Raw genomic sequence first — 26,436 nt, forward strand, 5'->3', positions numbered from 1 at the left:
TGCAAAAATTAATGTGCTGTATTACAGGAGAGACTGCACAGACATCAGTTCTGGATCTTCTAAAACGTTCTGCACTCCTGATGTACTGCTGTAAAAATTGTCTGAACATACACCCACAGGTTTCACTGTGACAGACTAAGTCTGGAAAGCCTCACTGTTATCCTGGATGTGCAGAATGTGTTTGGAAAAGGAAAAATCATAGCCTGATAGAATTGTATGTTAGTAGTAAGAGCTATTGGACACTTCCTGGTGCTTAGTTACTAGGTGGTGGGTTACTTTCTCTGGAAATACTGTTATTCACTATTGGAAGCATAAGACACTGAAGTGCCTTTTTATTTGGCTTTTACAGTTTATTTTTGCAAGATTTTGCTCCCAAGAAAATTGTTCAGCTGACTTGAGAGTTTCTGGAAAAGTTGTTTTTCCAAAGTAAGTAGAATGTAGCTTTCATTTTTTTTGGACAAGATTTAATATGATTTTATTTAAATTATTCCTTAATCTTTTGTATATAAATAACAGTAATTTGCAAATTCTCAGGACTCCCTGAAAAAAAATAAGTAAGGCTGTGCTTAATTGAAGACTATTTATAAATCATAAATCTTCAGGAAATGTAACAGAAATCTATATGATTGGAGAACTGTTATTGCATAATTAGAAGATTTTACAGCTCATAAAATACATCTTAACAGAAACATAAATTTGTGTTCTACACTTCATATATAACTGGGATAAGATAACACTCCACAATGCATACTCAATATGCAGACATCATAACTAAAATTCTAAAATTGACAAGCTATTGTTTTTCCCTGCTGCTCTTTATGGATATAATGTACTTTCACTGTATGAAGTCTCAATCAGGAGTATAAAATTAAAGATATAATACTCTTAAATAGAAGAGCCACTTCACTGTTTTAAGTTGTATTTTATCAACACAACCTTTTTCTTTATTGACTGTTCTGCTTCAAAGTAAGAAATACAGGTGAGCAAAAAGAGGACACGTACCTGTTGTGAATCTCAGCTATTTAGGTATTTTACATGTAACTTGGATTTTCTTGTATCATTCATCACTTTTAAAGTTGATTCTTCTTAAATCAAAATACTAGGTTGAACAACCTAAAATGTCATCAAAAGATGCTGACAGACATGTAATGCAGATTAATCACACCTGTGTGATCCTGAGCAAAAACTTTGTCATCTTCATAGATTTCAGAGTAAGATGAGTATCTTTCTGCCCACTTTGACTTGTGGCCTGTAGCATTAGTCTTAAGCCCTTTCATTTTCTTAGGCTGGATGGTTATTTTAGTTAAAGACTCAAAAACTTTTCAGAAAGAATGGTTGTGCAGCATTTTTATTTGTGACATTAGAAATGCAGTTTTGTAAGCACTTCCAAGCTCTAAGAAAGAAAAACAGATTACAGCATACATGACATTTACACTGCAAATCTGCTACTGGTGCCTAATGTCATAGGCAGTAGCAGATTTGCAGTGTAAATAAATAGTCTAAATATCTTGATAAAGTGTGAAGTATCACCTTAAATTACCCTGTGCCCCTAAAATCTCGATTAAAAACTAGATAGCTGTGAGGTGATAATTTATTTTGTCTTGACAGAATGCATTCATTATCCTTGAAGAAGAAACACCTTTGGTTTTAAAAGAATGAAATCAAATAGGGATGTAATGCTTTATTTACTGAGTAACAAGTCTTCATGTATACACTATCATGTTTTGTTTAAATTGCTTAGATTTTAGCCTGCTCTGTAAGTTTCTAGTCTGCATCATGCATTTTTTAATGAAGAATGAAATACGATTACCAGGGAAAAGCTGTAGTTCAGCTCTGTTGTAGTCCCAGATGTGCACCTGGTGCTTTTGTGTGCTTGTGTGTTAAGCTGGGAGGCATCTTTGTGACAGCATATTGTTAATGAGCTTAGCTTTAACGTGGGTAAGAGGAGTGAGTGGTGGCTATATAAGTGCTAAAACAACGTTCCAATTTAACCTAAACTTGACAAGCTACCAAAATGTTAACATTGTGTTTTTCTTTAATTTGCTTTTGTCTTGGAACCTATCTGCTTATGCAGTGCTTTTGCCTTCTGTTGCTTTTATAAGTGCCAGCTTCTTTCCCAAAGGTGTTCAGTGACTAATGCTTTGGTTTCAAGCCAGAATATCTGATAAATGTCTATTTCTAGGCACCCTTTCTACGAGTCTTAATTAAACTTTAATGTCAAGCTGAAGTTTACTTTTAGCCCCTGACAGGGTGTCTGTACTTGTAACATGATTATAGAACATTACATAGATCATAAGAGAAGTGTGTTCACTATGCCCCTCTCCAATCCCACATCTTTGGTGCAGAGTGAATGTTGAAGTAATGTCTGAAAGTACTGTAGCAGTGATACATTGCTGTTCTGGCCTGTGAAGGAAAGGACTGGTGCTTGTAAAGGCAGAAGCACAGCTGGACTGATGACAATTTCCTTGCTCTCTCACTAACCACATCAGTCTTTAAGGGGTGACCGTCAATAACTGGTCTCATGCCTTAGTTACAGAACTGAGGAAAACCTTCCCTTACACCTCCAGCTGAGCTTTGTCAGAACCAACTGAAACTACCACAAAGAGCAGCTTTGCCTACAGGCTGTTTCTAAAATTACTTTCCATTTATATTATGATCATTAATTTTATAGGCCTCATGATAAGAAAACGTACCTTGGTGTTGGAAGTATGAAGACTTTATTGTTGAACATTTCTCTGCTTAATGTTGGAGATGATGCATATGAAACTCTCCTCCATGTTCAGATCCCTAAAGGTCTTTATTACATTCGAGTTTTAGAATTGGTAAGGAAAAGAAAATCTCAAACAGTAATCCTTTGATATTTTTCTTTTTCAGCCTGGTGTTTTTCAAATTATGTTTATGAATTGTTAAATTTCTTTAGAGACTGAACCTATGCCCCTTAATCAAAAGCTGCCAAAACATCAATTTTTAAATTCTTAGACTTCTAAATCTAAAATTCTTAGCTACCTAAATCAAGTGCAATTTAATCAATACAGATGACTTATATATTTTCAGTAACAACTAAAATAAATGATAAAAAAAAATATTTGCAGGATGTTGCAGCTTTTGTTTTTGGCTGATGATCATGTTTTTAGTGATCACAAAGATCTCATTGAATCTTTTTCCCAAATATACAAGCTCATAAAAATATTGTAATTGTGCTCACTTTCTGCTTTTTAAAATTACTGTTCTCCATGTAGAATCCCCCAGATGCACCTTTGTGACTTGGCTTTTAGCATAGTGGGTTTGGATCCTGGTGCATGTGCCTTAGCTTCAGTAAAAGCAAGAAGCAGATGAAGTAACTGATACAATAATCAATATAATCTGTTATTTAAAGTGATCATGGGCGTACTGGATATTGGCAGCAGTGAAATAACAAACACCTGGTTCAGGAAAATATAAAGCATCCATTTTTAGTGTGTGCATTTTATTTGAAATGTCTGAAAAAAAACACCTTTTTTATTTTAATCATTAGTAACTTGTCCTTTATTTTAGGAAGAAAAACAGATACATTGTGCAGTATTAGATAAAGAAATTAATGCAGTGACACTTGAGTGCAGTGTTGGCTATTTATATGTGGATCACAACTCAAAGGTAAGCTGTAAATGAAGTGCCTAGCTTTAGAAACACCTTAAATATGTTATGAGGATTTTCATAGTTGGGAAAAAAAATCTCTGGGTCTCTTCTTCATTCCCAACTAATTTACCATGTAAGATAATCTGTATGTCTCCTACTACTTTTAAATGAATTGCTTAAACACTCCCTGGAATAATTCATTCAGGAACTTTGTATTGTGCATTGACTGATTGTGCTTGGCTTCTAGACAAGTGAGCTGACTAATGCCATGGACATATGTGTTAGGTCAATAGAAAGGGACTAGAAGATACAAAAAGCAAGTATTTCTTTAGTTCTGAATTTTTTAGGGCAAGGAAATTCTAAATGAGCTTAATAAAATATTTGCATTGAAACTGTGTCAAGATACACTATCAATTAATATAAGGAAAATTTTATTTGTTCTACAGCTGGATTATAGTTTCCTCTTGGATGCAAGCTCATTAACCAGAGCAGAAGAGGACCTCAACATCATCATTAATGCTACCTGGTAAAGGCTAATAAAAATTGCTTAATGAAAAATAGTACTAGCTTTGGAAAACAGATAGCTGGAAAGGCTTAGCAAAGCAGGATTGCAAGGAAGTAAATTGGCTGCAAATCAAATAGAGGAAGAAAAACTATCAAAAATATGTAATAGATATTTAAATAATAACTAGGTTTTTGCCTGTAAAAAATGTGGGGGGCATTAATGCCTGGCATGTTCTTACCAATTAAATATTTTTATTTTAATAAGCTGAAAGGTCTGCTTAGTATTTTTTACAGAAATAGTATATAACTTATGATGGTGCCTTCAATACAGATTTTTCTCTCTTTGCATTTTTGTAGTAAAAATGAAGATGGGAGCATGTTGCTGGATAACACGCTGACGTTATCTATACCTCTAAAATATGAGATTGAGTTAAATACTCATGGGTGAGTCACCAGTTGGTATTACCTGCACATCCACAGAACTGTTGTCTTGTTACTATTCTAAATTCACAAAGTTTTTAAGCAGAAGTGTGACGTAGCTAAAAAAATCCTGGGACTGAGTGAGCACAGCTGTCCTGGGCTCTTAGACACTTGTAAGAGTTTTTTCCCACTACTGTGAGAGGAGACCATTGGTATCTCTGGTGCTTCAGCCTTGTCTCTGAACAGACCAACATGTTTTAAAAAGTGGAATATTTTTTACAAAAATATGTGTTTAATAAGAGCATAGCAGATCCTCAGATTCCTTGCTTAACATGAGTCATGCTCTGGGTTTGTTGTGGGGCCTTCATGGAGCATAGCTTTGGGTGCATATTTATGACTTTTTCCTGATCTGCCTTTTTCAAAGGAAAGAGTACAAATGTAGAAGGTTTCCATTCCAAAGGCAGATGATTTCTATGTTCCTAGATTTACTTAAAAGCAAACTTGGATGTTTTCTTACAACCAGTCTTACTGGAGGTAATGTGAAGCAGAAACTTATGTTAATGATATATAGGAATTCTGTTTATTAACAATTTCTAAACCATTGTAGGTTTGTGTCACCAACTTCATTTGTTTATGGAGCAGAAGAGAGAGATTCACCAGTGACATGTATGAAGGAAAATATCAACTTCACTTTCCATGTAAGAGTTTTCCTTTGTAAACCCTGTCACCCTTGTTTTGAAGGTTAATGTTTAGTGCATCTAATGACAGTCTAGACAGTCAGTAAGGAAACTTTTAAGAGTACAAGGGCACCATTTTGTGCATTAATGATGGGAAGTTGCTGTTAATCCCTCTTAGAATACTTTTTTTTTGGCCTGGCAAATTCTCCACTGAATGATCAGAAAAAAATTTCCTAACACAAGCAGGACTGAAAGTGGTAGAGCAGTTCTGACTGGCTACTTCTTCCTTTCAGAAACACTTCAAAAGTAATTATAGTAAGAAAAAGGAGTTAGGAGCTTCTTGTAAGAGTACCAATAGAATCAAATTTGTCTGCAGTGGACTAAAAGCAGGAGTTTGGACATAAATCTCTCCTAGTTCCTTTTGCACACTCTCCTGGCAGGCAGTCTGTATGACCTCAGGTACTCATCACAGATTAGCACTACTTAGTCATCAGCTTTGGAGGAGGGAAGGGTTCAGCAAGCCCACAGAATGAATGAACAAGATGTTAACACTCCTAGCACAATCCACTTTGGTGACAGCATACAGAGCAGCTGCTACCCCATTCTGTGCTGTTTTCTGTATTTATATATGTATGGTTTTGTTTCTTGAAGTTCTAACTGTTGAACTCTTCACCTCTTCCCCACAAGGTTATCAGTGCAGGACCAAGCATGTCTCCAAATACCAACTTAGAGATAATGATACCAAATGCTTTTCCACCCAGGGACTCCAAATTATTCAACCCATTGGATATCAAGGTAAGCAATGGCTACTTAATGTATTGGTAGCTGTATGAATTCTATGAAAAAGAAAAGCAGAACAGAGTCAGCTAAGTACTCGGTCTATGTTTGATTTGCTAGCCATGGTGAAGCAGAGTGAACTAGAACAGGATCATCTTCAGCCCCACATGTTTCAGAATTCTGGAAATAAAATTTATATTTTTAATAATGATGTTATATTTATTTTCAGACAACAGCTGGACACTGCTCCTATAATACGTATCCCAGAGACTGTACTGCAGCAGAAAGAAATGAAAACATATTAAAGGATGTCATCACTTTCTTTTCAAAGCCTGCAAAGAGGCACATGGTAAGATCTGTCTTTTGGCATCATGACTGTATGAATAAGCCTTAAGAAAAGAGTGTATCTTATATAATGAAGTCACAGAGCCATCTTCAAAGGATATGTGGTGGGATCTGTGATAAGTTCAGGGTAGTCATAAGTGTCTTTAGTGAAAGGGGTGAGAATTGAGTGGATAAAGTTGATTAATGACACATTCCTGAAGTCAGGGTGGATGACAGGCACCTACAAAAAACTGCCAAGGGGGTATGGAACTGAATGAGTGGGCAAGCAGAACAGCAGAGGAAATTCAGTAACAAACAGAAAATGATGCATCAGGGAAAAACAGGCTCTATTTTAATTATATGCAGTATGCAGATCAACTATTGTCTTTTCCTCATCAAAACAGTGCCATCAAACATAACTAACAGGATCTAGGTAAAAAAACCCCTGAATATTAAAAATAACCGAATTCTAAGGAAGACTATACAAGTTAATAGAAATCAAGAATTACAAAATATGTGGAAATCATATTTTGCTGGGAAGCTATTAAAAAATATTTGGGAGGCTGGGAGAGTGCCATACATGCATGGCCAGTTCCGGCTCATCCCTCTGTTCCTGCTCACAGACCCTGCTGGAGATCAGACACTCCACTACACAGTCCAAACCACAGCTGCTATTTCAGCATTGCATTGCTGAGACTTTGTCCTCCTAGAAATCTGTTTCCTACACCTTGTCTTTGATAAAGTACAACATTATTTAATCTGTCATCTTAAAAAATAACAAAAAAACAAACAAAAAAACCCTAGCTATTTTTAAGAACTGTTAACTTGGGACTTTTAAGTAAGCACATTACAGGAAATATCAGCCAATGACTGAGATACAACCTGCACTAGAATATCCAACCAGTATTCAGCATGGTAGGCTTGGATAAAGAATAATGTTAAAGATATAATAAACATAATCATGTACAGCCTTGTGTTTTTGTCTTCTCCAAAGCTATGTGAAGTGGTGCTAGTTGTCAGTGTACAAATGTAAGGATCAACCAATTACACTGTTTGCACTGGATAGCATAGAGTTATTGTCATTCATCATTATTGATAAAAGCTAATTTGAAATAACAGTGTAAAAATAAACCATAAATATATAAACAAATTATGACACTTGTTCTTTTTCAGTCTTAAAATAATTGAATTTTTAATAAAAATTACATGTGTTTTGTATACAATTAGGTTGGTCTCTTGTTACTGTACCTTAGCACCTCTGGAATGACAGTGATGGATGACAACCTCAAGTTATAACCTGAGTTTTCAAGAATAAACATGAATCCTTTTGTTTTAGTCAGTTCCTATTCTCTTTAATGCTAAGATTATATAGTTGCTAAGATTAAATTTGAATCTTTCCCTCCCTTGTACAGTACTGCATGAAAAATGACAGCCTTTGCTTACAAATACGTTGCAAGCTGGGAAACATGGAAAGTGGAAAAGAAGCAACTGTTCACTTGCATCTGGAGGCTACTCCTTTACTTTTACAAATGGTAACACATGAATTTTTCATACTTGAGGGGAATATTTCAAGGCATATTTGCAGTATTCCCTGCATATAAATTAAATGTATTAGTATTTGTTTTCTAACAGTGAAACATGATTCAAACATGATTAAATCTAAATCTTTTAGGTTTTAATCTATATTAGATTGCCAATGCTAAGGCTCAAGGTGATGTATGAAAAACAAAAATACATATTTTAGTTTGTCGCTTTCTATTTATGGTATTTATTGCTTTGCCTATTCTGGCTGGGTTAAGTAGGATGGAGATATAATTTCAACTTGTAATTGTATTTTTCCAAGAAAAGCAGCATGGATGTGGACTTAAGTAAAATCCAACCTGGCTTCATTCCAGCTTCTGGTACTAATTTGTTTTGTGCTCAGAAAAAGACACCATTGTGTGTTTGTGTGGGATTCTGGTTCTGTCAGCAGCTGTGTTATCATTTTTTTGCTGGGCAGGAATCAGTGTGTTAAAGTTATTTTTTTAAATATAGATTTTTTTTTTTTTTTTAATCAGGATGATGCATCAGTATTGAAGTTTGAAGTAAGAGCAACAGTCTGGCCAGAAAAAAATGAAAAAGTTATTGAACTACATAAGGACAAGCAAGTTGCATATGTAAGAATTCTCTTATATATTTGTGATGAACATGTTAAAGTAGAAAAACTAACAGCAATTGATATTGTACAATTCTATACATACCTGTACATCAGCAATGAATATAGTGTTAATTACTTTAAAAATTAATTAATTTTCCCAGGTTTTTTAGTATCTATTAGGGGAAAAAAAACAAAAGTTAGCACTAAGCTTATTTTCTGTTTTGCAGGTCTATTTGGAAGGAGTGCACCACCAAAAGCCAAAATACCATGTTACTGTGCTAATTATTTCCCTCGGCTTAATAGTTGGTGTTACCTTGTTATTGGTCCTTTCATTTATATTATGGAAGGTAGGTTTTTAGTATTCCTTAGTTACTTTGAGTCAGGAATTCATACTGTTGAAGGATTTTTGGATCTGGGTTAAAGTGGGTTAAAGAATAAATAACATTTTATTATGATCCATCCTTTCTAAAGAAAGATAATTGCTCCTGTAACTTGGGGTTCTTCAAAAGTATTTCTCCATTTTTTCATTTCATTTAATCTTCTGCATGTTCTACATTTTCTGTTGCTCAACATCAAATCACTTTACAATGTTTTATATGGCATCTCATGTTTGCAAATGATTTATATATTTTAATGATATCAAATGGATCACTTCTGTGCAATGGTGCTCCACATTTAATGTCACTTGTCACATGATGACTGATAGTTTAAAACATGGTTTCATACCAGTATAAAATGTTTAAGATTTCAAATTGCAACATAAATACTAAAAAAAATCTGTGCCTAAGTAAAAGAGATAACTAATAAGGATGCAGATCCTCTGACAAATGATTAAGAGATTAACTTCTTTACCTACAACAAGACTTTCTCCATCCATCATTTTTGCACAGACATGTAGAAATTAAATTTAACTGGAATATTTTATTACCATATTTTTAAAAACAGTGGATTCTATGGACTGTTAAAGTTCACAAGCCCCAGTCTTTACTCCATACAGGAGAGTATTAGCCTCCCAAAAATTAAAAGAAGAAAAAGCAAACCTACTTTTTTGATTGATGTGTAATACTTAATTACTTGGTATGATGAAGCACTGGCAAATACCAGACTTCATAAATTCCATGCATAGGCATTTTTATTTTAATTAATCTTTTATGGCTTAGATTTGATGACAAAGATTTGCTGACAACAGATTCCAAATTATGTATTTCAGATTGGCTTCTTCAAAAGGAAATACAAACCGGCCCCTCAAGACACAAACAGAAGAGACAGCTGGAGTTTTAAAAGTGGGAACAAAAATGACTAAGATGGAAAATAAACATTTTATTTTAAAATGAAGAAATTGAAATTCAGATTAATTCACAGGAGAAACATCAGCAACAAGAAACCTAAGCCTTGAGCTTACTTGCTCTTACAAAACATGCTTTATTTCCTTGAACTGTATGGAGGATACACCTTACAGTACTGTTCTAATATGAAAATGGTACACCAGTTTGTTCTGAAGTCTCCCAGTAATATTTGAAATGCCACATTATATATATATATATGTATGTGTGTGTGTGTATATATATATATATATGTGTGTGTATATATATATATATATATATATATATAGATATGTGGTTTCAAACAGACAGAAGGACACTAAAGATAAAGAGAAGAAGAATTACTTACCAAAAGCAAGTATTTGTAGAAAGTAATAATTTTTGGCCAATCCTGGAAAATAAGATCTCAAACTCATTAGCACAAGTTATTATATGATTTTTAAAGTTTCAATAATATTTTGATCAGGCATTCAAGAAGAAATCCTTTCTCATCTTTGTGTGGCATTTTATGAAGAGTAAATTGTCTCAAACCCACAGGACTGTAAGTAGAACACACAGACATAGAAAACAACTCTCAGAAGCTCTGGGCTTATGCAGGTAACCTTTGGCTTCACAGCCACAGCCACATCACTGAAGGTACTTAGACACCTAGGCAAGTCAGAACTTGGAAGGCCAAAGGTGAATTCAGAGCAGGGAATTGTGTGGGGTAGCCTGGAGATGCAGCTGTAGAATGATTAATGTATTGGAGATTATTATTTGTATTCATCTATAACATGGTACTTGCAAGCATGATAGAATTACTTGTTTCATCCTTTCCTCAGACAGTGCTGCCATAAGATTTTGGACTTCTCCAATGAATTATTTCTATGTGGGATTTTTTAAAGCAAGTATTTATTTTTATTTATTTGAATATTTTTCTATAGTACTTATTATAGGATTTAGTGCTGGCATTCTTCCAGAATCTGAAAAAAAAGACAGCAGGCATCAGCTGACAAAACAGACACATATACCCAAAAGACTCCAACTGCCAACCATAATGGGCCAAATCTTATCTTTAGATTAAGTACTTTTTCTAAAGTACTTTTTAAGAAAGTCACTTGGAGAGCCAGCTTGGGTTCTTGGAAGGTGTCAGATAAATACCATCCAAACAGGCACCCTCAGCAGCCACTTGGCAGAAAGGCAAAGGACTGAACAGAAACATGGATCAAACCACTGCTGCTACTCCAGAAGTTTCCTCAGCTAGCTAAGTTTGCACTGCCACCTAGCTTTGGTGAAACAGCACAAGCCACAAGGGAAAAAAACCTTCCCCTGCTCCCCAGAACAGCTGGAGAACATTCAGTTTCTTCAGTAAGTGAATTTATTACAGCAGAAGGACAGAGTAAGCCCTGAGGCCGGGCCTTGGATGTCCTTCTGAACGGCACCAGGAATGGAATGTCACCTGTACAAATGCTTCAGAGCTGTACCATCCTATGGGAACTGGCCTGAAACTCAAACCCACAGCAAGTGCCTTCAGCAAGCACTTCTGCTACTAGAGTGCTTGGTGCCATAAAAGTTATGCTGCCCACAGATTCCAAAGGTATTTGGGACCATTTTGTAACTTTTTTTCACTTCATTTTATGCCAAAAATGTGGATCACTCCCAAGTATGTTTTCCTCTTAATACCTACGGTGCAAGGACAAATGAATGTGCATATATTTTTTTAAAAAGTCAAAATAAAGTATGTCAAGAATGAAATACTTTCTTGCAAATCTGTGTGAAAACTACCAAAAAATGCTTACCTTCCAAATGGCTTTTGTGAATTTTTGCACTTTAACCAAAAAAACCTTTGAACAGAAATTAGTTTGACATTACAGCATACTGTGAAAAATATACCTCAAATACTGGAAGAAGCATTCTTTTCTTTTTTTGAGTACAAACAATGCAAGGAAGTGAAACCAAAGCATTTTATTTATCTTTGAAATAGTTTACATAAGTCAGTACATGTGATAATGATGCCTTGCAAATTGTACACTTTTTATTCAGGTTTGATTGTTAACATGTATATGTTGGCTGCCTTTTCTTAGGATATGAAGCAAAATTATGAAGCTTTTATAAACCAGGTTGACAAAAAATGAATGTACTATGTCCTGATGGTGGCAAGATTATAAAGTATTATTCAATTGCATTTTATTAAAAAAAGCCCAAGCAAGTTAAACAGATGAATGTTGTTTGTTCTGCAAATTCAATTCTTTTGTTAAATTTCATTTAATAAATAAGTTAAATCTACTAAATGTTGCTGGAATGCCTTTTTAAACAACTTAAAGAAGCTTAGTTTGAATTGCCTTAGCATGTTAAAAATACTTGATGGGATAGAGTATGAATTTTAAGTGGAAAGTGCTCCCCTGTAACTTGGACAACAGGCAACTGCTTGGGTTTAGGAGCCAAATCCTCTCTGCAGTACTCAGTCCTGTGTATTTATCAGAGATAAGAATTTTTACAACTATTTAAAATCATAGTAGCTATAGATCTCTTGCAAAGGCTTAAGCCCTTGATTTAGCAACATCATACAAAGACTGGATTTCACATTACACTCAGCTGCTTCCTGAAGAAAGCACCTAAACAACTCACTTGTGCCCTGACACTGCAGCTTTCATTTGTGCACTGCCTCCTGAATGACTCCCAGAGGAGTGAGCAGGAAAACATTCATTATCCATGGTCCTGCAAACAGAAAAACATGGTTGCTACTTTTCATCTCAAAGGAAGGCAGTTCCCAGAAAAAATAGTCTTAATTTGCTGTCCTCTGAAATAATTGTCTTCAATATTAAGTAAATTACCAAAAAAAAAAAAAAAAAACACTCCAACACTGTGTTTTACAAGGAAATTATAAAAATTTAAGTCAACTCTTAAGTTATTTATCACAACTTTATTCTCAGCAACAACAAAAACTATGCTGAATAATGTTTCAGTTTTAAGACAGAGAAAATATTAATTTTATACAAAGAGCAGTTTTTAAAATACATTTTAACAAAGGAAAGCCAAACAGCACATCAACATATTCATTTCTATTATTTGACTAGAAACATTTTGAGAGCAAATATATTAAGGCAACATTAAAAATCATAACTAGAAATAGAAGTACTTTATTAAAAAAATAAATGCATACATTTTTATTTTTTTATTCTTTAGCTAGAGCTGGTGAGTAGAGGTATGATTCTGCCCTGATAAAATATATAATTTAATATCAATTTAAACCTAAAATTAGAACAAATCCTAACCCTTACCAATTTTAAGCTTCTACTACAACTGACATCAGTACAAGTCCAGACCTTGGAAAGTTGTGCATAGGGGTGAGAATAGGATTCTATATTACAGAATTTCCAATGTGTCCCTTCTATATGCAGTTGCATGTCACTTGAGAAGTCTCCAGGTCATCAGTGTTCACTCCATAAAGATCAATAAGTTGAGGATGCACCCTGTGAAGCAAGGAAGTCAAACTTTATCACATCAACTCTTGCAATGGGTGGGCTGCTTTTTGAGGTTGGTGAGGAGAATTATTATGTACAAGCTTTTATATGGAAATAAATCAGGGTGAATTACATTTTGACAATTCCAATAGGATCATCTTTAGGAGAATCTATTCTATATCCTACAACATGATCTGCCTTTTATTTTACATACCAGACTTATCCTGAGCTGTGTGCCTTCAACTAATCCTGTGTGCATTGCAGAAAAATGAGCCACTGCCCACTTAATTCCACTGATAATCCTCCCACTTCCTATGTATTTGTAGTCTCATTCTTAGATGCTGGATATGGAGACTATTCTCTAGCAGCATTAAATTTTTCACAACTGAAGAACTACGTGTTTTTCTTAACCCTAACATGCTGCTTTCCAAGTAGGAATCCTTGTCCCAAAAGGAGCTCCTCATGGAGACACATTATATACATCTCTAAGAAATGGAAGGGTAAAGTAGCAGGAAAGAAGAAACAAGAAGTAATCAGGTAACAAAAAAGAAGACAACTAGAGTGGAAGCTGATGAAGCACCAGGATGGAAAGGCCGTGTGAGTTATAACAAACCTTTCCAAAGATGAACACAAGGCATCTAAGGCAGAGGCCCAAATGATGGTGGAAGAGCCAGACCCTGCAGTGCAAGCAATTCTATGTAGGAGCATTCTGAGCACCTAACCCTGGTACCATCTGTGCTCTGTGGAGCTGTAACACATCTGAGACTGCAGCACTAATCTGTTATGGGTATACGGTCCCCAAATGGGATTTGAACCTTACCGAACATGAACTTCTGATGCTTCTTTCATTAGGTCTCCATCTATATTCCAAGGGTAGTTTCCTTCTGCATTCAGACACATATTTTCCTTGGCATCAGGTCCACTTTTAAATCTTGGTTGCACTTTTACTTCTCGAACTGTATAGGTCTCAACAAAGGGAAAATTGAACTAAACCAAACACAGACAGCAAACGAAGATGAAAGATACAGGTGGTAGCTTAAAACAAAATGGGTTACTTGAAATCTAAAAGCTGGCACTTTTTTTGTCCTGAGTGGGAACATTTAACTCAAGCTTTGACCACATGAGCCATTATGTATTCCAGCTAGTGTTTATAGATTAACCTGGTATTTTTATCCTAAATAGTGCCTCAGAAAAAAAATGGTAGTGTCCATTTGTATTCCCATATTGGACTCCCATCAACCTGCAGGTAAGGGGGTATATTTTGCACATACCAAATACTTTCAGAATATGTGAAAGTCCAAGCAGATGTTCTCTGTTCATCATTACCAGTAATCTTGTCCTAAACCAGGCTACTTAGAATTCTAGTAAATGGTTGTTTTAAGCTTAAAGAAGGGCCCACATCTCGTCTGATTTGTAACTAGAAAGACAGAGAGAAAAGCAAGGCCTTCCTCCAAAAGCATAACTGGAAAGCTTAAGCTATTTCCTCAATTCAGCCATTAGTGCTGTCACCTAGAATTTTCACCCATCTCTCCCCCAAACTCCCTGGCTATAGATGAATTCAAACCCAAACCTTCCTGCTACAGTGATTTCACATAATCCCATAACATCTGAATGAGTACCAGTGTGCTTGGGCCATGCAGTGGGGGCTTTAGACAGCAATAAGATCTGTGTTTGAATGCTTCATTTTTCTCTTCCATGACAGAATTATGACTACAATCTTGAAATACAGTTCTGCAAGCATCATAACTAGATGGGATGCATACCTGCTAAAAATCAATGCTCACAACCCACTGCTACCAGCACAGCATGCCATGACCTGCTGAAATTACCAACGTTACCAATTTCTGACAGAGTTGTGGGATGCCCCCCCAGTTCTGCATTCTCCATCTCTGTACTATACAAAATTCAGACATGGCATGAGTTTCCTTATTGTGGTGGAAGGGCTTTACACCCATAAAACTATGGTACAACACAAACACAATTTAAACCACAACAGATGGACTGAAATAGGCTAATCTGTATTAGTCTAGTGATTTAAAAAAAGAAAAAAAAATCAGATAAAAAGGGGCTAATGTATTCTGACAGGAAGCTAAGTCTCCTTACGAGGATGCTAACATTAACTCTTGCAGCTTGTCTACTTTCACGATTAACTGTTCTTTTTATAATCACCAGAAAGAAATTAATGGTACCTGATTTTTTGCACTGCTGTATCTCTTCAGATGCTTTATAAACTCTGTTCGAGAAGTATTTTGTACAACAATAAGAGCCATGCTTCCATTGTTCAACCTGAAAAGCAGACCAAAAAGATAATTCATTAATCTACAAAGAGATAATTCATTAATTTGGAAGTACAGAAGGCTCTTCAATAGCCTAGATTAGAAAGAAAAAATTTTTAAAGCCTACAGAGTAAATTAATAGGATAGTCTCAATAGTTTTTCAAATCTTTTTGCTGATCCCCCACCCCACAGATCAATATAAATTAAGCACTGAAGTTATTCAGCATTCTTATATTGTACTAATAACTTTTAGCAATAGCCATTTCTTGAATACAATACATATAATCTAAGAAGAGCTTGCTTTTCTACTTAACAGATGGGTTTTAAACATTGGGGATCACGAACTTTTCTTTTTACTTTTCTCTCCAGCAACAAATAACAGTTACCATAAGTGCTGTGAGGCAGAGCTGTACCCAGAAAGCAGTGCCATGGTGCATGGAAGCCCCCCCAGCACAGACCCAGTGCAGATGGGCTCCCCCACCCCCTCCACCAACACCCATGCAGCCCTAACAAAGGCTGCCATCTCCAACTCACACTCTCATAGCAGTTCTTAGTACAGTTCTATTTATACATTTCACCAAAAAAAAAAAAAAAAAATTAAGGACTAAGAATTTTGTATGAGATGAAACAGGCATGTACTAGAGATTAAACAAGAAGAGCCCCCACAGTGCAGTGGCTCAGTGCTCAGTGGCTCTCAGTATCCAGCCTCCATGGGTATTTTAGCATCACTGAGAACTGGGGTCAGACTGAGCCAGTGTCAGTTCCCCCATTCCTTAATGGAATGTACCTGGACACAGAAACTAACTGGAATATCCATGCAACCATGCCTAAGTCCCATTTGAGTTACAGAGCCAGATCAGTGTTCAACAAGAGTATCTGAGAGTGCCTTCTGGAGAGAGATGGTGTACTTCCTATCTTCTGCACATACGTGCATACATTTATTCCTTTATTTATTTATTCAGCATCTGTGTTTGGAAAATATATAAGGAGTTTTAAAGAAAATTACTTCCAGGCTACCAGCACTGAAAGGGATATTTCAGATAGCTACTGAACAGCTGCATCAGGAATGTTCTCAGACTATGGTAGCAGCACTATCTGGGAGGGTAATTGTTACATAAACATTAAGCAAGTCACCTGGCACAGCAGTACTTTGCTGATTCAGGAGAGATGATGACATTTAAAAAGTTGCCTCCTTATCATATTTGTTTCAATAAGAGGGCACAGCAGACTGGACATTCAGCACTAGGGCCTTTCATCTTTAGAAATGACTAAGAATTCTCATTAATTCCCTAAAAAGCATCATCTGCAGTAAAGCACAACACCTATGCTGTGAAAAACACATCCCACAGGGCTGCCATAGCACACACAGTTAAATGTATCTGGACACATTTCTACAAATTTAGACCAGTGTAACTGGTGTTACAGGCAGCAGCCAAAGCTTGCACCCCACTTCAAATGTCTTCACAAGGCAGAAACCTCTTGGGGAAAAAAGAAGAGAGAGAAGAAACCTACACGAGTTCTTTCCATAGTGGGTCTCAAGTCTCCAGCAATCAGTGCCACGTTCTTGTTTCCCACATTGAAAAGACTTAACAGACAATATGTTAATCACTATGACAAAGGAAGCTCCTGTTTGAGTCTACCCTTCCTACTCTACATACTTTGAGATTATTTTAAAAAGAGATGCAAGAACAATCGTTATTCTTACACAAAAAAAAAAAAAAATAGGGAGATCCACTGAGTAGCTGCACTGGGAGAGAAACTGGCTCATTCAAACCTGCAATAAGTGCATGGAGTTGCTACAAAATTCCCTGTCACTGAGAAATGGAGAAGAACAGATAGAAAGAGAAAGCAAAGCTAAAATTCTCATCAGAATTTTCCAACTGACTGGAATATAAAACACTAAATGCAAAACAAAGTCGCTAAAATGGGACAGCATTCAAGCACTATCTTGAGGACTGTGAGATTAGCAGGATCCTGGGAGCAAAGAAAACTTCTCATTAAGAGTTTAATTATAAATAATTTGGTTCTATATTGTTTCCAAGAAGTAAAATTCTACTAAATGAACCAGCAATTTTGAAGAAAAACACCTCATCAATTCTTCCCCAATTTCACTTAGTAACAATCTAATGAAAGAAAAGAGATTCATTCCCTAAACTTCCCTGAGTGTTGGGGTGTTTTTGTTATACATTCATGCACACACACAGGTCTCTGCATTCTTTTTTTGAGGGAGCATTTTGTATACTTTGCATACAACTACAAAGTTTGTACTTGCTATTCTGCTCAGTTGCCAACTGGATACAACAGGTACAAATATTTACTACCTAAGAACTGCTTTGGTCACATACAAATCAGTCTCTCAAGAAGAAGCTAAAGGAAAAATGAGTCAATGTCAACAACCAGGTTACATACTGCTTTGTTTCCCCAAACCCTGCAAGTAGAAGCTTCATTTATCAAATTCTGAGGGAAACCAAACAAAAAATAATAAGAAAAAGACAAGTGTGAACTTTAGTCTTTAATAATATGAGAAAGACTCATATTTCATTTTTGCTGGCTGTTGAGCAGAAGACGAGGGTCACTTTTATATCAGAAAAAATAAAATTAAATCTAAGGGTGAAATTTCCCCATAAAGGCAAATCCTATGACAGATGACTGCTCCATGACTACTACTTAAGTCAGACTTGCCAACTAATTTAATCACAGCAATTATCCACTCATAATTCTAGTTAGACTGCTTGACCTTATTTGCCTGATCCAAAAACTGATTACAATTCCTGGGATTATCGAGTCTGCTGCAGTCTATGCCCCCTCCCCCAGTCCAGAGGGACTAGACTACCTAAACATAGGCTCATATTCTCGGAAAAGCCAAGGTCTTAAGGTAAGATGTCAGAATTTATAGACATGACTAATTCTCTAAACCCATACTGACCTCGTATTAGGTGCCAAGCCTCTTGGTGCCATTGAACACAGACAAGGGATTGCCATAATGCTCACATTCAGGAAGTGACCCTGAATTTTCTGCAATTGATCCTTGCTACCTAAATATAACAGAGTAATTCTATATTACTCCAGTTAATCAGCCATGGTTCACTTTTAAAAAATCCTAAAAGCAGAAACTCACCTTTTCCCATTCTCCCTTTCTTCTTTCTAAAAGGTGGAAACATGTAGGTAAAAAAAAATTAAAGTCAGTTGCACATTTAAGCAACACATACTTTATAAAAAAAGTAACATATTAGTGGAACTGAGAAAATCAATAATAATGAGTGGAAGACTGCCTTGTAACAAGATCCTCTATAGGATCCTCTACAGGAAACACTTTACAATATGTACAAGTTTGCAGCTGTCAAAATAAATAACTCCTAAGATTATATCACTTGTTGATTAAACTTGAACAAAGTAAAGAATCTGTACAATTTTATTCTTCAAAGACACATTTCTGTAGCTTTGGAATTGCTTGAGCCAGTTTTACTTACCTGTCCTTTTCATGAGTGTCTTCCTCCAGAATTTGTAGAGGGAGAAATGATAATTCACATTCCTCCGGCCTAGAAAAGTATTGACATTTACTATGATGTAATTCAGTATTCTGATTGTTAGGCACACTTATCAAAGTTAAGATGATTTTCAGGCGATTCTGAATGTACAGAATTTATCTCCTCTTTAACTTGTAAGAGGGATATACATCACATTTGAGTTAAACCTGTCTGCAATTAAGATAATAAATCTCATAAAGACAAAGAGAGCCGTAGTTTATTTCACTTTCCTCAAGGAAATGAGAAATACTAGAAAAACATAACATCTCTTGGCATACTTGAGATCTGCCAGGGTTTTGATGAAAGCAAAGTCCTTCCTCTGGCTGGAGGGCATCCAGCGGTGCTTCTCTGCCAAAGCCAGCGTCCTCGCCCCAAACCCAAACATGGCCGAGAACCCGAAGCGCAGCAGCTTGCTTGGAGTGCTGAAAGTGCACACATCTACTGCTTGAGTGTGTCCTAAAATTTCACAGACAGAGAAGAGAAAAAAAAAAAAAAAATCTGTATTTCAAATGACACACAACTTACCATTTGTTTTTCATCTACTTTAGATGGGGGAAGAACCCCTCCAGACTCCTCTCTCTTTAGGAAATGAATTTTACTAATCAAACCTAGAATCAATCTAGATAAAATTAAGACTCTATCACAGTAGTAATTTCAGATACTTAAAAATGTTAAAGCTATGGTAGAACATTTGGCTACTTCATAAGGCTGCAAAGGGTCTAACTCAATTCTGTGCACATTTTCAACAACAAGAATCAACGAAAATGTACTGTGCTCATATTTGCATAAATCTCTGCAATTGTTTCACCAAAAACATGTAATAACACCATGTTGTACTGGAGGATATATGGGAACTCTTAAACATAGGTTTTAAATGTATTCATGTTTATATATTTAAGTGTATTTATGTTTACAGTTATAAACGTATGATTCTCTTCAAGATAGGACATATACACTTTTTTTAAATAGACCCAGGGCATCTTCCACTGCATTCAGTGTCTCTGATTTTTAAAGACAGGTTTAGATTTTGCCTGTAAAGGGTTTTGTATTACGACTTGAGAAATAGAGCAAAGGCTCTTCCACTGCAGACTGCAAGACCAAGAGCTACTCAAGAGGGACCTTAATCTTTCTTCTCTTTTTTTAATTTAAAAGAAGTTCTAAAGAAAGACTCTTTTGAGAGTAAAATTAACATTTTCTGACAAAGTATTTGCTTTTCTAAGACCCAAAAATAAGGTTTGCACTAGCAACCTACTTTTCCCTTTTAGCATAAATACATTTTCACATTCAAAACCCATTTATTGTGCAGACCCAGTGGCAAATGATACATTTTCTTCTGTAAATACAACTTTCTTATAGAAACTGTTACTAATTAAAAGAAATGCACCTGGAGCTAAAACCAGGTTAGAATCATTTGGGTTTAAAAGCCTTACAATATAGATTACAGTGACACAGCAAAATGCTATGCCTTTACTGAGACACTGGTTATGACAAACTTCTAGATACTGCTTTATTATTTATAATCTGGTAATGAATGTAAAAATATTTACCCATTACAATGTGCAATGTCGCTGTCACTGCATGTTTAATACCATAGAGTGTATGGGCCAAAATATTTGTAGTACCTGTAAAAGTGAAAAAAAAAACAAAAAAAACCCTGCTGTAAAAAACCATGAGAGATACAAAATAACCAGGACAAACATACACAGTATTTTTAATTACTGCATGTTCAAAGAAATAAAGCTCGTCCATTAATTGTCTTGATAACAGCAGAAATGCTGAAAAGTATGAAATTAAAACCTTTGAAACTTCCAGAGGCTTATAAAATCTTCTCTGCAAACTCATTCATAAGTGCCATAAAAACAAACCAGTGGAAGAAACAAGCTTTTCAACATATAGCCTGCTTGGATTTTTTAAAACCATCTCCTTAATCATCACCTCTTATGTACCCAAGTGCTGTACTAAGGAACTAGAAGGCAGATTACTAATAAGATGTATTTGGGGAATACTTTTAAGTTGATAAAATAATACCCAGACAGTGTAAAACTGTACATTTTTCAATCTAAATGATATTTAATCTAGTCAAAGACAGCTGCTGTGGCTACATTTTAGATTCTTGGAACACTGAATAAAATTAACTACTGCACATCAGCCTCACAAGAAACAACTCAATGACTGAAAACCAGGGAAGGTGGAATGTGACATCTGACAAAGAGGTGACTTGTGTTCAGTGCACCAAAACTGATCCATCTCACTTTCATCTGCACTGCCTGGACACTGGCAGTCAGTCGTTCCACCAGCCATGAGGAGAGAGAGAGAGGAGGAAGAGGAAGATTTTGAAACAAGGGAGTGAGTAAATCAGATTGCAAATAGAAGAAAAAGTCAAAATCCAGCTATGTCAGCACAGAGTTGAAAGAGAGTGGAAAATCAGCTGTCAGTCTGCAAAATAAAGAAGCAGAGTTCTGAAGGCCCAGGACTGCTGGTGATTGATATGTCAAGGCACTTTACCTGGGTAAGAAACATGGAGATATCTATGTAAATTTTGCCCTTCTGCTTTAATGCCTAGGACATAAAATACTGTGCATCAGCTGACTTTTGAATATAAATTTATTTTTTAAATCATGAAGAAGGAGCAGTTGTGTCTTTACTAAACAGGTGTCTTTTAAAAAAATTTTTCAAATTTATTTTTCTCATTTCTGGCATTACTCAGCCAATCAGCAAAAGAATTCACCTCTGGAAAAATAAAGGCCTGCCACCAAACAGGCAGAATATTGACTTCTTCATATCACTGCTTAAGGGATAAATAATTCAATAAAAGTTTAATTAAAAGAATAAAAATTACATAAGAACAGTCTAGTACCTAACATTCCCATATAAAAATGAGCTCGTATAGATTTTCAAATAATTTTCTTGTTTCAATTATTTAATATTCTACAGCAGCAATAGACAATTCTGGATGTTAAATTTGCCCTAAGTTTTATGGAAGAATTACTTGTCTTTCTAAAGTAGGGGAAAGAAGGGAAGAAAGAAAAAGACTACCACATGTCAAGCAACAGACACTCAATATTTAAAAAGCACTGCTAAAGAATAATGTACCAGATTGAAAAATTTTGTTTATCACCAAATTCTGCTTTTATGTCATGCAGAGTGTGGAAAAAAATGCAGAATTTGCAATTACTGATGTACATAATTACAAAGCTCTAAAGGCATCATGACATTATTATTCAGGAATATATCTTTGATTTTTTTCCAATAATTTCTCTAAATTAAAAAAAAAATTAGCCTATCTAGGAATCTCACACATCACCCGTTAAGTCCTTAGAGCACCTTAGCCACTGAATGTAATTTAGAACTTCATGGAAAGCTGCCATAACATCAGAGAGAGGAGCTCTGAGTTCCTGCTATATGAAGGAAGAGAGGTACATCTTTTAAGGTAACAGATACCCAAAACCTACAAAAACCCCTACATTTGACCTAAAAAGCATTTCTTCCCAGAATACTACAAGTAAATTCTCAACACTATTTCATATTTGAATGATGCCAGGGATTTAACTTCCAGATCCAACTAATTCTGCTTTGCCAGTGAAGGTAGCTAAAAATGCAACTGAAGAATACTCAAATATTTCCTTCAATCAGTACTACACAGCTCTTATCAACTGTTATGTCTCCAAAACAAAGGAAATCACACATAGAAGCAGCAGATTGTTATAAGTCAGGCAAACCATGCTTACTTCCTGTGTGTCAAGACAGGGCAGTTGTTATTCTAAAAAAAATGTTTCACTTCTCACTGAAGATCAAGCTAATTAACAAGCACAAGGTGGAATATAGTTTGGAAGATCAAGCTTGGTATGAGTTTAAGCTGTAATCCTGATTTAAGAGTAATTTATCAATGCAGATGGCAGTAAGATACCAAACAACCACAGCTGAATTCAGTACCAATCTTCAAACTGACTTTAATGAGACTTAAATCTCATTCCTACTAAACTGGATAGGCACAAGTAATTGCATCCTTCTCTTAAATCTTTGGAGCTCATTAACATTTGCAGAAGTAAACAAGGCAAAATTCCACCCTTTCAGGACTCTGAGGAAGATAAAACAAGTTCTGTGTTCAAAAACAAAAGCACTACATCCACCTTTCCACAAGTTGAAGAACTGGATCAAGCACAGTTTTGTGGGAGCAAAGCACCATCATATTCTCTAAAAACTTCACTTGGTACATGCCTACCAGCAGTTTTGATCCCAATAATGACTGAATAACGTGCCTTATTAGCTAAGTCCTATACAAGAAGGATGCCAGAGAAAATAATCCAAACCAAAACAAGTAAACCCAAAACATGCAGCCTATAAACAAAGTAGAAATTATAAAAGTTATACAAAAATAATGATACAAGCCTTTCTGATTTAAATGGAGATTCAATAATGGTTTTAATGCCATTATTCATACTCCCAAGTAATCTCTTTTCCCCTATGCGAGCTCAGATATTATTTACCAATAACAACTGTTCCCCTGAATGCTATCATATTACTTCAGAGATTAAAAACCTTTGATGCCCATGACTTGCGCTGCTCACACATTAGTAAGTCACATTTTTACTTCTCACTTCAGCTACTCAATTTAATATGAAAAGGTTTTATCCATACAATTTCAGCATCTCTATTTAATATCCAGCATCAGCATTTTTTCTACAGAAACAAAGAAGATTACTCCAAAATGCAATTCTGCTCAAAATATCTACAAATTTTCCTGACATTAAAAACAACTTCCTACCACCTCCTTCCCACCAAAAGTGCAAAAGCATCTCAATAAGAACAGAGTATCTGCAGGTCATGTAAAGCATGACTGATGAAGGTACCAAACAGAAATTGTAGAGAAAAAAATTGTCCTTGGAAGTGCAAGCACTTCTGCAGTACAATTAACTTAATTAACCAGATGACATGAATATTCATAAGGCTGTTAATGTCTCCCCCATCCAAACAGATAAATGTGATGTAATGACTTCCTAGTCAAGCATAGCTAAAATTCTGATGAAAACTGCACCAACATTTTGGTTCTTTGCCTGAAATATTACAGAAATTAACGGTCCCTCAGTAATATTTTATTTTCTGATTTAATTGGGAATCGTGAATTTATTTACATGAACCACTTTGCATCAAAACGTTTACAGGCATCAGATATAGATTGTTTCTTGTTCTGTAACAACTGGATAGCTTTTTTAATGTCCTTCCACAGTTCCCCCTCCCCTTTCTCCAGTTCCCCCTCCATACAGTTTCTTAGCAGTAGTTCCCATAGCAACAAACACTCTTGCTAATGGCCAGCAGTACAACTGCAGGCTTCCCCATATCTCATCCATTTGATTTGGACCACAATAAGGCAGCTCAGTAGAGTATTTCAGTAAAAACATACTCCCCTCTGGACCTCTCTCTTTAGGAGGTAAATTGTTTCAAAAGCATCTTCTTCCCATCAAGATGACTGAAATTTCAAAATGCTGACTTAAGTACTTATTATAGGGGATAAAACCAGATTTTAAGCCACCCACATAATACTATCCTGTAATTCAGTTGCTGTTTCTACTTGGCTGGAAAATCCTAATAATTTTGTACATTGGATTTCTGGTGGGAAAAAAAGTTAACTGACCAGAGTTGTATCCTCATGAGAACAAGTATCATACTTACCTGTTTCCCAACTGAGTACCTCATGGAATATCAGGAATATGGAAATCAAACAAGCAACAGATCACTTTTAAGAACCTATTAGGAGTTTCTCACAATATCATTTTATAAACTGTTCTGACCCTCTTTCACAAAACCTATGCCATTCTGTGTAAGAAACCATATGGAATTCTTTTGGGTTTACAAGTCCTTTCTGATCACAACATATTTGTCTTAAACTGAGGAGAGAAAGCACCAATGACAGGCACAGTGACCTACCCACAACACGGAGTCAGGGGCTGCAGAGATTCTGCCTCAGCACCATTGAGATACTCACAGTAACTGAGCTGGTAAGTGATGGCCCAACTTCTGTACCTTCATTGAGGTAATGAATTTGTCCTTGAGATTGCTGTTTCTTTTGCCAAGGGTTTTTTAACCTGAGAGAAAGCTAATCTTGCTCCTTTACAAGCAACTAATCCTCCTCTTACATATGCAAACCAAATCAAAGCATGTAAAAATCTCTTTGGTCAGCTCAAAGTGACATGCTCCTTTTTTCATAAAAAACTCAAAACAGTGATTTGCTGTTTTACTGGCTGTAGGAATGTTTTCCTTACCAGTTAAAAACATCTGAGAAACTATGTCAAGTAGTCTTAGCAAACATCCACACCAGAGAGTAGTGTTCATGCAAAAATACCTCTCTTCTTTTCAAGAGAAGTGATTCATATAGTAGTCCAGAATCAACCCTGACTGTACTGATTTGTGCCGGTTTTGGCTAGGGTAGTTAATTTTCTTCCCAGTGGCTAATATGGGGCTGTGTTTTGGATTTGTGCTGAGCACAAGGTTGATAATACAGAGATGTTTTTGTTATTGCTGAGCAGAGCTTACAGAAAGCCAAGGCCTTTTCTGCTTTTTGTACTGCCATGCTGGTGAGGAAGTTGGGGGTGCATCAAAAGCTTTCAGGAGGAGACACAGCCAGGACAGGTGAGTCCAGCTGACCAAAGGGATATTCCAGACCATATGACACCATGCTCAGTATATAGAATGGGGGAAGGGTGGGACATTTGAAGTGATGGCATTTGTCTTCCCAAGCCACTGTTACATATGATGGGGGCCCTGCTCTCCTGGAGATGGCTGAACACCTGTCTGCCCATGGGAAGCAGGGAATGAATTCCTTGTTTTGCATTGCTGGTGCACACAGCTTTTGCCTTTCCTATTAAACTGTCTTCATCTCAACCCAAGAGTTTTTCAGCTTTTACACTTCTGATTCTCTCCTTGATCCCACAGGTGGGGCAGTGATCAAACAAGCTGTGTGGGGCTGGGCTGCTGGCTGGGCTTAAACCACAACAGCTCTTGCCAAAGCCTTCCTGCTGGGCACAGCTACACTCCAAGGAGGGAAAATACAAACACTGAAAAGAAGGGACATACAAACCCCCAACACAAAACCACACCACCAGATATAAATTAATAAAAGAGCAAGATGACTTTTTAAGAGAGACAGATTTTCATGTCTGTAAAACTAAAGGAGAAAGTAGTTTTTTGTACACATTTTTTTTTAAAATATAATATACACAATGCATTTCTGGGACACCATTTTAAAATTGACCGTAAGCATAAATCCAACTAAGAATTCTGCCAAGAAAACTGGAGATGTAAAAAAGGAAAATCTAGAAAATAAAGTTTTCATTTGGTACCATTTCTGTCAGGAAATAAGAGTGAAACTTGATCTTGTATGGATCAACTGAAAATTATTTTATTTTTATTCTTTCTC

The 26,436-nt window shown here is 35.9% G+C and overlaps 2 protein-coding genes across 5 annotated transcripts in view; one reads left to right on the forward strand and one right to left on the reverse strand.

The window, feature by feature from the left end:
- The window catches only part of ITGA4 (integrin subunit alpha 4), a 33,980-nt gene extending 21,934 nt beyond the window's left edge, over positions 1-12,046 (forward strand). The window contains exons 17-28 of the mRNA XM_021531305.3: positions 350-426; positions 2,672-2,822; positions 3,535-3,633; positions 4,062-4,141; positions 4,477-4,563; positions 5,147-5,237; positions 5,904-6,011; positions 6,223-6,342; positions 7,730-7,849; positions 8,375-8,473; positions 8,682-8,801; positions 9,665-12,046. Coding sequence (XP_021386980.3) covers positions 350-426; positions 2,672-2,822; positions 3,535-3,633; positions 4,062-4,141; positions 4,477-4,563; positions 5,147-5,237; positions 5,904-6,011; positions 6,223-6,342; positions 7,730-7,849; positions 8,375-8,473; positions 8,682-8,801; positions 9,665-9,757 — 1,245 coding nt within the window. The 3' untranslated portion in view covers positions 9,758-12,046. The remainder of the gene's footprint in view (positions 1-349; positions 427-2,671; positions 2,823-3,534; positions 3,634-4,061; positions 4,142-4,476; positions 4,564-5,146; positions 5,238-5,903; positions 6,012-6,222; positions 6,343-7,729; positions 7,850-8,374; positions 8,474-8,681; positions 8,802-9,664) is intronic.
- CERKL (CERK like autophagy regulator) overlaps positions 11,769-26,436 on the reverse strand; it is a 52,727-nt gene continuing 38,059 nt past the window's right edge. Inside the window, exons 6-14 of one of the 4 annotated variants that reach the window (XR_014956746.1) lie at positions 20,570-20,644; positions 19,301-19,478; positions 18,966-19,034; positions 18,614-18,639; positions 18,422-18,530; positions 15,409-15,505; positions 14,040-14,206; positions 13,037-13,228; positions 11,769-12,473 (exon numbers count right to left, since the gene is read on the reverse strand). Coding sequence is in view for 3 of the 4 variants with exons in the window: in XM_031505397.3 (XP_031361257.3) it covers positions 13,147-13,228; positions 14,040-14,206; positions 15,409-15,505; positions 18,422-18,530; positions 18,614-18,639; positions 18,966-19,034; positions 19,301-19,478; positions 20,570-20,644 (803 nt within the window). In the remaining variant the exon portion in view is untranslated. Of the gene's footprint in view, positions 12,474-12,663; positions 13,229-14,039; positions 15,039-15,408; positions 15,506-18,421; positions 18,531-18,613; positions 18,640-18,965; positions 19,035-19,300; positions 19,479-20,569; positions 20,645-26,436 lie in introns of those variants that run through there. The other 3 variants (XM_085585166.1, XM_031505397.3, XM_085585167.1) reach the window with 3 other exon arrangements.

This window comes from Lonchura striata, chromosome 7 (genome assembly GCF_050655825.1).
Source record: "Lonchura striata isolate lonStrDom1 chromosome 7, ASM5065582v1, whole genome shotgun sequence".
NCBI classification, from domain to species: domain Eukaryota; kingdom Metazoa; phylum Chordata; class Aves; order Passeriformes; family Estrildidae; genus Lonchura; species Lonchura striata.